The following is a 12,854-nucleotide window of genomic DNA, read 5'->3' as shown; positions in this document are numbered from 1 at the left end:
AGATATAACCGCCTGGAACCAGCCTCGTGTCCCCTCCCGGGCTGCATAAACCAGCCAGGAAGGGCATGGGTCCAATAAACATGTGGTGGAGCTCAGCCTCCCCATGATCCTGTCCACTTCCTCTGGAGTCACAGGATCGAACTCCTCCCAGGTGACATTGACAAGATCGCTCGCGTCCTGATCGTCCGATACTGCCCAGTCGGAGTCCAAACCGGTCCGAATCCGAGCGATTTTGTCCGACAGATGTTGACTAAATTCCTCGGCACGCCCCTGCAAGGGTTCCCCACTAACCTCCTGGTTAAGGAGGGAGCGGGTCACCCTAAACAAGGCGGCCGGGCGATTATCTGCGGACGCGATGAGGGCAGCGAAGTAGTTAGATCTCGCTACCCTCATCGCTGCGAGATAAGACCTAATATGGGTTCTTAGTCGCAATCGGTCGGAATCAGATCGGCTGGACCTCCAAACGCTCTCTAGGCCCCGTCTCCGACGCTTCATCTCCCGGAGCTCCGCGGAGAACCATGGAGCCCATTGGGATCTGCGCCGGGTCAGGGGCCGCAAGGGTACAACTCGGTCAAGTGCCTCCGTGGCCGTCCTTTCCCAGGCTTCCACTAAGGCATCTGCCGAGTTGTGAGCTGAGGAGGCAGGTGGGGGCCCCAGCGCTGCCTGAAACCTCTCAGGGTCCATTAAGCGCCTGGGGCGGAACCATCTAGTTGGCTCAACAACCCCACGGTGGGGAGTGGCAAAATGGAAGACCAGCCGCAGGAGATGATGATCGGTCCATGACAGGGGCATAACAATTGGGGAGTCCCCACCAAGATCATCTAACCACCGACCAGATAAGAAAACCAAGTCAAGGGTGTGACCTCCCTCATGGGTCGGTCCATGAATTACCTGCGTCAGGTCCATGGCCAAAACCATTTTGAGTTGTAATCATAAAATTACACAATTATGAACATCAAGTCACCCATGCAACTCAGAGACTTGATCTGTGTGTTTGTTTGTTTGTTATCCATGGAACACAGGGATACAGTGCAGATCTCCAGGGTATTAACAAACAGAACTTGTGTAGTTTTTTAAAAAAACATTATTTAAGCAACTGAATCTCAGAAATGCTGGAGTCAGTCTGATCCAAAGAATATTAATTCCTTATCAAGTCATAGTTTCATAATTGTTTCCATGCTTGTTTATCCCAACAAGCTTTGGAACATCGCATCTACTGAAATTGAGTTGAAGTCCACACATCTTAAAGTTGCTGTGGTTGAGAAACTCTGATCTAGAGGGCTAAAGATTTATTTCTCTGGATTACCTAAAGCTTGGCAACTTTAGAACTTGTGGACTTCCATGCTGACTGGGGAATTATGGGAGCTCAAAGTCTCTGTAAGCTTTCAAATGTCCTAGAAGCTTTCATTGGTGAAGTCCAATCTTTCAATGGACTTCCAGCCAGCATAGAAGTCCATAAATCCTAAAATTGCCAAGGCTGGAGACCCCTGATCTAAATGCTTCTGACTGATTTTTCTTCTGGCATCTATGGAGAGGCAAAGAGCAATGCATGTCATGACATCATAGCACAATTCATGAGATTTATATTCTTTTGTCAATTGTTATAACATCATCATGCAATTGTGTGTATGTTAGCATTTTGACATACATCATTGTTTGCTACTGATAACCATTTTCTCACTCGTCAAGCTGAGTTTTAAAAACTGATCATCAAAACAAACATGTAAAGTGATAGATTATTATCAGCCAGAAAATTCTACAATTTATCCTTTCCTAGGATTAATTTTTATAGAGAACTATATTGGAAATTATTGGCTTTTTTTAAAAAAAGTCATTCATAATCATAGAGAAGTCAAATTATATTTTAGATTATTTGCAGAGCTTTACAAATTATATTATTGATAAATGGAATATTGCCTTTGATTAAGAAAATACACATTCTTTATGTTTGGACTTTATTACCTGATTTGTGTTAAATTTGCTCTCTTTCTAGCGTAAAGTGTTTGAATAATTTGGTGATCCATTTGCAATGCAGTGGTAAATGTAAGTTTATGAAAAATCAAAAAAATCAACATAAAAGAGTAACTGTTTATGTTTTTTTCCCCAATACATTACATTATCTGTTTACATTGTGTCAGTCTGCTTTTTTCCTGCTAAAAAAATATTTTTCATGTTATTTTTAGAATCCTTTAGAATTTATTCAGAATTTATGTTTTTGAGATTATAGTATTGTTGTACTATTTTGCCCCACCACTTTATGTATTTCTAAATGTATTAATATGATAATACATATTATCATATTAGGTAGCATTTAGTGTTGGAAGGAGGTGAGAGGAAGAAACAGATTTTGTTGCATATTTTCATGCTGCTGTTATAATAGTCTGCCATTGCTCAACTAGACAAAAAACCAGATCTATTTAATAGAACAAAAGAAAAGTTTGCTGCAACCTTTCGTTGTTGCTAAACTGTACAACTATTTATTATTTCATTTTAGAATATTTTGAACTTGATTAATATTTCTTTCATGTTTTTGACTTTAAATAGTTTTAAATCATTTCAGAAGGTATATTGATATTGTTTACCTTACAAAGCTCTTTATTTCATTGTTTCATGAGAATGGTTTAAATGTGAAATTATTGAACTATGTAAAACAAGAGAGGACAAAAATTGCTGTAATGCTGATTATACAATGAAAGTCAGGATATCTGTAAATTCCCTCAAAAAATGTTCACCTTACTATGATTATTTTCACTTTTTCTAATACCTTGAATTTCTTAAGCAATACCTTTTCTATTAGTGAATAGGTATTGCAATAACAACAGAAACAATTTATAACAAAAATATTATTTACCCAGTAATAGTTTTCACAGAAAATAATACATGATCAACTAAATATATCATCTTAAAATAATTCTAAAAGTTAAGTGACTTATGAGAAGTTATGAGAAGACTTCAACGTTAAAGCTTAACTATCATAAATATTTACCAAAAATGTTACTTTGAGCATTATATCTATCCACATATGTGTGTATGTAGGCTTAAATATATTTTAACACATGGCGATCTCCATATATTTCTATACTGACCTTAGAAAAAGTTTTCTATAAAAATACTCCTTATGACTACAACTGAGCCCAAAATTTATATTGCTAAGTGAGACATTTGTTAAGTGAATTTTGCCCCATTTTACAACCTTTCTTGCCATAATTGTTAAGTGAATCACAGTTGTTAAATTAGTAACATGGTTGTTAAGTGAATTTGGACTCCCCATTAACTTTGCTTGTCAGAGGGTTGCAAAATTACATGTTTACATTACTGCAATTGTCATAAATATGAGTCAGTTGCCAAATGTCCAAATTTTGATCACATGACCATGGGAATGCTGTAGCGCTGCGATCAAAAGTGTGAAAAATGGTCTTAAGTTGCTTTTTTAGTGCCGTTGTAACTTTGGTCACTAAATGAACTGTTGTAAGTCAAGGACTGTCTGTATTCAAGAAAATATTCAAAACTCTATTACAGAGTAGGTGAAAATAGCATATCTGATTATTCCTCAGAATGCAGACTTTTCACGTTTTATTTTCCTTACTCATAGCTTGTGGGAAAAGAATGATTACCCAGAAATCTAGACCAAGAATTGTTGGTGGTTCTGATGCTCAAGAAGGTGCTTGGCCTTGGATAGTCTCACTATATTTCAATTACAGGCCAACTTGTGGAGCTTCTCTTATCAACAACGAATGGCTACTTTCAGCTGCACATTGTGTATATGGGTAACTATTTCCAGAATTCAACAGTTCTTATGTTCCATATCTTCATATGTTCTTAATTTTTTTTGTATGTTAATATGTATATGACCTTTCATGAAGAGTTAAAAGATCAAGGAGAGACAAGGTACATATAGCCCTTGCATCTCTAATGATATAAGTACAGTATCATATCTGATATTATAATAGAGAGATCAGCAAGGGGGATGCACAGGAATCATATTCAATCTTGTTATATCAATCAGTTCAGTGTAGAGTTCACTTGAATTACTACTACTATTATTAATAAATATACTATCATATGTTTTCCCAAAAAATGCCTTTCATAAAAAAGTTTTTACCTTAAAACAGTGCTTAAGAAAGGCATCAGAATGATGAATAGTAGTTATTTAATAAAATCCATTATTATCATATCTGGGCTGTGAAAATATGGAGCACTATGAAAAGACAGCCAAGAGTTGGAGTATAATATATCTCTTTGCTGTCATGTGATAGTAGTACTGATTTTTACAAACTAGATGAGGCACCACTACATGAAGTATCTGCACCAGTCCTTTCTTTAAATACTGTAATTATTCTTGTTCACATTTCAGATTGAGCTAATTGTTTTATTTGCTTGTATCTAATTATCAGCTTCTTATAACAGTAATCAAATAATCATATTAGATTTTTATCCTGCCTTTATTACTTTATAGGCAACTCAAGGTGATAAACATACCTAATGTTCCTTCCTCCTCCTCCTATTTTTCCCTCAATGACAACAATCCTATGTGATAATCACTTCTGGTACATTGAATTGATAGAATATTTAACATTTAAAACAAGAGATCTAGATTAGAACAGTTTCATGAAACTTCTTATTTACCTTCACTTTTTAATATTTGTCATAGGACACTGTGAAGTATGGGAAATGTCTGAGGGGAATGTAATGAACACTCTTATTCTGGAAGAAGAAGTAGCTTCTTGTAAATACTTGGCTTATAGAAAGGCAAATGGGACAATCTTGATAGTCAAAAATTAATTTATTAACTGGGTCTGCATCAGAAAAAATGATAGAAGCCTATTTCAATATTAAAATGTGTATATACGTATTTTAAGGAATGCATCTTAGAGATATAAGAAATATTACTCCTAATGCTTTTAAAACATTAGTTGGGAGTTGGCTGGAATTTTTTCCTGGCTCATCAGCAATGTTCATATTATGTATTGCATAAGCTGTCTACAGCATATTAAAATGTAAACTTTTTCTCGTAATGTAACTAATATATTCAAAGCAGTTCATTACTAAAAATGGAATCCAAGGGTGGTGAGTCTTCAATTACTTTCAACCTTACATTCATTAGTTACAACACTGTTATAAGTACAACAAGAATTATTTAATGCAGTTATTTGCATTATAAAGGCTATACTAGCTTAAGTGTTCCATTTTAAATATAAACATTTGTATTCCTCTGAAGTGTTGCCGATGTGTGATTAAAGAGTGTCTTTTAGGGAATGCATCTTAACCATTCATATGAAACAAATCTAAGTAAATATGAATAATAAATTGTTCATATTTAGTCTCATAAGAATTTGCAAGATTTTTTATCAGCAACGACAATGCTACTCCAGCTTGTGCTAACATTTTCTATGATGCTTCTATTATTCTATATCATAATCTAAGCTGCTCCTGTCCTAACAAAGGCCATTAGCTCCTCTCTTTTCAGTGCTAACTTGTTGCATATGTTTCTGCACTGTTTCAGCTACATCCCTGCTGGCATATCATTTCTCAATAATAAGACACATTTTTCATAATCAAACAGCTCATCTTATTCTTCAACTTATACTTACTCACCACATTGTGAGACATTGTCTCCCTAAGGATGCAATATGTTTCAATACGGTAATAAAAATGAACATGAAGAAAAAAACTTGGAAACAATTTTCAAATATATGATGCCTATGCCCACAAATTAATGTGGGTTCTTTAATGTATATTTTGTTAAATTCTACAGTGTATTACAAACATTATAGATTTTGTTAAAAAATATTAGTCCCTTATTAAATGTGATAAATATTTTGATTTCACAGCAAGTAGTATCATCTAAGAAACATTGGCTAATTTGAGAAATTGTTCAAATCTAATTAATAGATGGAGAAGAGATCCTTAAGAAATTGCAGCTACACTGAGACATTAAATAAATCATGGACTTCTATACTGCTGATAAGAAATAGATGGATATGACAATAAAATCTTTTAGAATGAAGCTTGACTTGAAGGAGTCTGACTTAATAATGCTGGTAGCATTTCTAAGGATTTGAGTTTTACCTATTTTAAAACTTCTTAAAAGGAATATGTGAAATGGATAAAGTTCAATATTGATAAACTGTAATTCTTAATATTGGGTCAGCATACATCTATTTTAATATAATGTATATTATATCCCTATGAGCATTATATATTATCTTAAATATATTATGCTAGTGACATATAAGATAGATGAGAGAGTGAGCGCCTGTTACTCGTCCCAGCTTCTGCCCACCTAGTAGTTAAAAAGCACGTAAAAATGCAAGTAGAAAAATAGGGACCACTATGGTGGGAAGGTAACAGTGTTCCGTGTCCCTTTGGCGTCTAGTCATGCCGGCTACATGACCATGGAGACGTCCTCGGACAAGCGCTGGCTCTTCGGCTTTGAAACGGAGATGAGCACTGGCCCCTAGAGTCGGAAACGACTAGCACGCATGTGCAGGGAAACCTTTACCTTTACCTTACTATTGGACTGTCACGTGGTTGAAAGGACAAATAGGCTTCTCATTCATTTTATGAGAACTGATCAAAAATAATTTCTAATTTTAAGTCTTTTACAAAAACATACTCTCTAGTTGCCATAATTTTGGGAACAGTAGATATAAGGCAGTAATGAGTAATTTGAGAATGCTTAAAAGTTTGATGATCACCAGCATAAATGACCAATGCAAAGAGATTGTGAAACATCTAGAGCAGGGGTGTCAAACTCAATTTCATTGAGGGCCGCATCAGCATTGCGGTTGCCCTCAGGGGGCCGGGTGGGTGTGGCCTGGGTGGGCATGGCCTACTGGGTGGGCGTGGCTAGAGTGTGTATGGCCTACTGGGTGGGCGTGGCCAGCTCTACATCGTTCGCATCAAGGGTGCCTATGGGGGCCTGGGCAGGAGTGGGACAGATCTGAGGGTCTCTGGCAGAAGGAGGGTCTCAGGGCCAAGGCAGTGGGGGCCGTTCCCTCACTGTTTCCAGGATGGCTTCGCGGGCCGGATGAAACCACTTCGCGGGCTGGATCCGGCCCCCAGGCCTTGTGTTTGACATGTCTGATCTAGAGATTTCAGTGGTACTGAAATCAGTAAAAATTGTGTTTGAATTTATACTGTTAAAATGGTTCAAATGTTAAACTATACAAAAAGTACACCTCACAAGCTATTTCAAACTATTATTAAGGCATGTGTTATTTTCACTTAGGAGAAACTTAAAACCATCTCGGTGGAAAGCAGTTCTTGGCCTGCATACGAATCTCAATCTATCATATCCTCAAACAGTGAGCCGAGAGATTGATCAGATTATCATCAATCCTCACTATAATAAGCGAACAAAAGACAGTGACATTGCTTTGATGCATCTCCAATTTAGAGTGAATTATACAGGTAAAATGATTTTCTGCTGCAGCTTTGCCTTTATGTTATTAACAGATTAGGATCTAAATCTAAAAAATATTTTAAAAATTACAGTATAATATATATATATATATATTTCCAATCATAATAAAAGTGGTAATCCTGCAAAATTTCTTTGAGGTTTATTTTTCAGCAAAACAATTTATGCATCAAATACTGGAGAGTGCAGGTATAATTGTTTATTTCTTTCACACAGATTATATTCAGCCCATTTGCTTCCCAGAAAAAAATAAACAATTTTTGCCAGGAACTAAATGCTCTATTGCTGGCTGGGGGAAAACCACACAGGAAGGTATGTCACTGTACTGTTAAATCATGAAGGCGCTCTCTATTTCATCATTTTATTATATTTTCCTGATGCAATCACTATAATTTAAGAGTATAAAAATTTCTCTTTCAGATGTATCAACTGTTATAACATTAGAGTACACTTTATGAAACAGATCTATTGAAGCTTTGTCTTAATTTTCCATCCAAAGTAATGGTTGGCAAAACGTACATGAGTGTTTTTTTTTTTCAAAACAAATTTGGATTTGTTTTTTAAAAAAATGTTGCACAGAGTATTACACAAAAAGGACAAAAGGAAAACCACTGAAATTGTTGACCTCTCACATAATTAAATGATAAACTAATTATAAAGAGGTAAAAGATTCCCACACAAAAGCAGTTTTTTATGATTAAACAAAAAATGAAGATAAGTAGGATTAAAACAGATTACTATAGAAAAATCATTTATTTTAATAAAGGCATCTTGAATAACCAGATATTAAGTGACCTACATAAAGAATACACATTATTGACAATAAATTAGATTTAGATTAGAAATACATTTCAAATAATTGAAGCCACCACTGAGAAGTCCTTATTCATTATTCATAATTCATACCACACATAGCCAAGGAACATGGCCTCAGATTATGAAAGTAATTGCAGGAAACATAGAAACATGTAGAAAGGCAATCCTTGGTACCCCCAAGTGGCTTTAAATTTAGCAAAAAAAAAAGACAAAGAATGCAGCTAAACATAGTGAAATGCCTTAAAATAGTTGTTTTTCAGTTATGCATAGATCTTCCCTATAGCGTATTCCTTGGCCACCTAGTAGGATTGCAGTTAATAACACATATATTTATTTTGCAGTTGCAAAGCACCGAACGTTTTCTAAATTGGGATCAATGAACTCAAACTACAGCATAATATGAAAAATACACATGTCACCTCAGTCCCAAGCCATCAAACTGACCATGCATAATAAATGTCATTAGCAGAACAATATTGAAAATTACTAATAAATAAGATTAGAACAAGCATCATGCAGCACTTTTGAGACTAGATTTATTATGGCATAAATGGTAATGGACTAGAGCCTACCTCATTAAAGGAATACAGTGATGCACGAAATGTTGTGCTCCGTTGTTACTACACACATGGGTGCAGAAAATAAAAATTATAGAGAATGTATCTATGCCATAATCAATCTGTTCACTTTAAGGATGCCACAACCACCAGCTATTCTGTTCTTCCAGCTGTAGCGTACTTATGTCAGAAACACTGAATGCTAGAGCTTTTCTATTAAAAAAGCAGAAGTGAGAACAGATACTTAGTTCTCCTTTTTATTTGCATTGTATTATGATTCTCTGTAATTATCAATTCAAAGATCAACCCTGTAAGTCAGGATAGAATGTCACACCACCTAATCAAGCACTTTTTTAGAACTAATAACTTTTTGATCTTGAGAAGCAAAAATAGATAAGTGAGAGGGAGGAGCAGTTGCTGGAACAAGTTGACAGACAGAAAACTCTGTAGGAGCTTCTTATCTGTGCCATTCTGTGAACTCTCGTTAATCTGCTCCTATAATCCTCTATGGATTTTGCTTACATCTGTAGTGAATTGTGTTCTGCAGCATAACAACTGTATTGTACTGTGCGTGAATAGAAGCTCCATCTGATGCTTCCAGGTAGTTCCTGGAAGTGTTGCTTGGAGAACTGCATGGAAACCTTTTCCATGTCTTGCAAATGGAAGCTTGAGCTGGAAGGTGACGTGGTAAGAGAGCCATATTGCTTCCAAGAGATGTAGCTTTTTGGCAATGAAAACCCAATGGGCCTTGCATAAGCCTGCTCTGAAGATAAATCATACAGTATAGGAATGACTAAGTACTGTATATTATTTGATTAACGTGACATCATTTTATCAGTTACAACAATGTACAGCATATACTTCTGGTTTTCAAATAGATTCAATCTCAAGTATATTGCAAGAAGCAGAAGTCCCTCTTATAACACATCAGAAATGCAAGGAACTCATGCCAGAGTACAACATTACTGAAAACATGATATGTGCTGGGTATGACGAAGGTGGAATTGATTCCTGTCAGGTAAATGGTAACAGTGTTTGCATTGTTATAGTAGAGTCAATAAATTATTCGTCACTTTTTCTGGTTCTTTTTTATAATGCATTTTTATATAGATAGATAGCAATGAGATAAAAAGTCACATTATGAGAGATGCTTTTTATCATAATTACATCACTGCTACTATTCTGCCTTCATTTGCCACTGTATGTTATTTTGAATTAGTTTGAAGAATGTATGCTGAACATTTAGAACTCAATCAAGGCAATAATAAAAGAATCATTATTACAAGTGATGTACTGTTATCAAAGCCAGGGTACTGTGCACTGGTCAAATCCATTATTCAAACTTAGCAATGTTACTGGCCAGGTGTTCTGTCTGGATAATAGTTACCTATTAATGGATTCCCCTGATCTTTAAACTTTCTGCATACGTTGGAAAGGAAGCCATCACTTTCCTTTCCATGGAGAAGTGTGTCTTTGAGATCATTTAGTCTTCACTGCTACCTTGATTCTCTTCCCCTGAATTGCTAATGCTTAAGTCTTTTCCATATGGCATGTCTCCAAGTATGACAGCAGGAAAAAATATTACCTTTTTTCTAATCAGTTTGGCTAAAAGGAAAAAATAGTAGTACTATTGTCAACTTAACAAGAGAGAAGGGTAGAGAAGGAATGAAGGTTCATTCAAAATTTCACTGGTCCATCCAAGAACCTGTTCAAAAAACCCTGGCCTACTATTGAAATCCAATAGCTCACTAGATCTTCTTGATCAGCTATAAGTAGCACTTCAGAAATTATAAAAAAATAAATAAATCACCTATTTAATCCCAATTATTAGCATTATAAAATGCTAATTTTATAAAGCACCAAGGGATTAAGGCTTATGTGGATGCGCTCTTGTCCTCAGATGTAGACATCTCCCAAAAATGCTACAGAGAGCACTAAGTATTGACCAGAAGGAATGGGCCATGCCACCATTCCTGTAAGCAATTAACAAAAGTACATAAATTGCACAGATTGAGTTGACATAACAGTAAAGAAAAAGCATGGCCAGGTCCATATAGGCAGAAGTAATAGACATCACTTTTGGAACAGAGCAACAAATTATGGTTGAAAGCTGCTTCAATGCCCAGAGAGGAGAAAGCTCAGGGTGATAAATTTCTCTCAGTGTGATTACTGAAGCATTTCCTGACCATGGTTAGCAGGTTGGGTAAAGGATCCTTATGAAAGGCGTGTCTTTCTCCGATACTTATATAAGCATCATGAAATAACTTTTACACAGGCCCAGTATGTTTCATTTAATCTTATGACTTATAGAGAAGCTGCAGAAATATTAAATAAAACTGACAGTTATCTTGTTAAACAGTTAAGAGCATAGTAATAGCATCATCAACATTAACGATATATTCATTTTTCTTCGTCATTTCAGGGAGATTCTGGTGGGCCTCTGATGTGTCAAGAGAACAAACAGTGGTTTTTAGCTGGTGTAACATCCTTTGGCTACAAGTGTGCACTTCCAAATCGCCCTGGGATTTATGTAAACGTTTTCAAATTTGTAGACTGGATAAAACGTACCATTAATTATTAACTAGAAATATAGGACTGAAAAAGAAAGACTGTGATTATAGCATCTATACAATAAAGTTTGGTAGAATCAGGCAAAAGTTCATCATTCAAATTAGGGCCAAGCTGGTGTTAGAAGTGATCTGAACAAGTCTTTGAAGTTTCACTGACACTCATCCAGAAGTTGCAATATTTTTCTACCAGCTACTCTCTTAAATGCTTGAATAAGAAAAGACAAGGGTAACTTAGATAACATACTGATTTGCTAAAAGTACAACCCTCAGTAAAACTGTGCCTTTAAACTTAATGAGAAGAGCAGTTGTAATAATTTTCCAAGACAGATGACACCATGAGTTAAATTCTTATACAGAGTCTACTGCAGATAGGCTGTCAATCCATTTAAATATTTTTTCTTTAAAAGATTTTTAAATGACTGTTTTTTTCAAACAGTAATGATATTTCAGTATATGTGTCATTACTAAGGTTCCAATCAGAAAACCTCAGTCATACACCTCCCTGATTATTCCTATTAACTCAGTTTATTAGGAAAGAAGTCAATGCAAAGTGTATATATAGTTTATGCAAAAATTCAGGATACAGTACTGTTTAGCAATATTTATGAAACTCTCATGTCTAGTCAAATGAGCTAGAAAATACTATGGAACAAATTATTTGAACCTAGTAAGTAACTTTCTATTCTCAATTTAATTAATTTTAATTTTTTTCCCTGAAGTGCATGATAAGAATAAACAAACAAGTACTGCATCTTACTATAAGATGGAATGTTTGAAAAATAACCCATAACTATAAAAAAGCTTTCTATTGAAATCAATGGATATGCTTTTATACTATTTCTGTGAAATCATGTATGTACCTATTTCATTCCCTATTTTAAATCATACTGTCATAATGTGTTCAAGACATTTCTGTATTTTAAATAACATTAATCTGAATTCAGATAAGAAATATTACAAATTCAGAAACAACAGCTAAACTTACCCATATAATGAGAAACCTTTCAGTTTATACATAAAATAGTATCAACAGTCACTAATACAATAGTAATAAAAATATAGTAAATCATTTGGTTACGACACATTAACCATTCTACATTCTTAATGCTCTCATTTAGCTCTAAATTTTTAACTCATAATTCTCAGTTTGTTTCTTAAAACAATTCTCAATTTTTCTCTTGAAAACTGCAGGAAATGAAGCATTTATCACACATTAGGTCTCACTAAACTGAATTTATACAGTATATCTGAAAATACCATTGTTTTCAATAGAAGCATTTTGTCATTTATATCTGCAAATCACAGAATGGTGGAACAGAGATATGAGAATGGCTCCAATATGCATCCTTTAGTCTCAGTTCCATAGCTGCTAATGTACAAGTACTTCTGCTGTTAACATATATTTCCATGTTGGCCAAGGAGACAGAAAAATCCCAGCATGGTTTTCTTATTTTTAGGAAATGACCAGCACAATAGCATCATCTTTTG

At 35.1% G+C, this 12,854-nt stretch overlaps 1 protein-coding gene across 1 annotated transcript in view; it reads left to right on the top strand.

The window, feature by feature from the left end:
• The window catches only part of TMPRSS15 (transmembrane serine protease 15), a gene marked incomplete at both ends in the record, with an annotated part of 63,198 nt that extends 51,821 nt beyond the window's left edge, over positions 1–11,377 (top strand). Inside the window, 6 exons of the mRNA XM_083361263.1 lie at positions 1,994–2,043; positions 3,593–3,767; positions 7,232–7,413; positions 7,640–7,735; positions 9,675–9,814; positions 11,219–11,377. Of these exons, the coding sequence (XP_083217389.1) occupies positions 1,994–2,043; positions 3,593–3,767; positions 7,232–7,413; positions 7,640–7,735; positions 9,675–9,814; positions 11,219–11,377 (802 nt within the window). The remainder of the gene's footprint in view (positions 1–1,993; positions 2,044–3,592; positions 3,768–7,231; positions 7,414–7,639; positions 7,736–9,674; positions 9,815–11,218) is intronic.
• Positions 11,378–12,854: the final 1,477 nt, after the last annotated feature.

This window comes from Vipera ursinii (genome assembly GCF_947247035.1).
Source record: "Vipera ursinii genome assembly, chromosome: 4".
NCBI lineage: Eukaryota > Metazoa > Chordata > Lepidosauria > Squamata > Viperidae > Vipera > Vipera ursinii.
The sequence above is the reverse complement of the archived record's forward strand: the minus strand, read 5'-3'. Positions and strand labels throughout refer to the sequence as shown.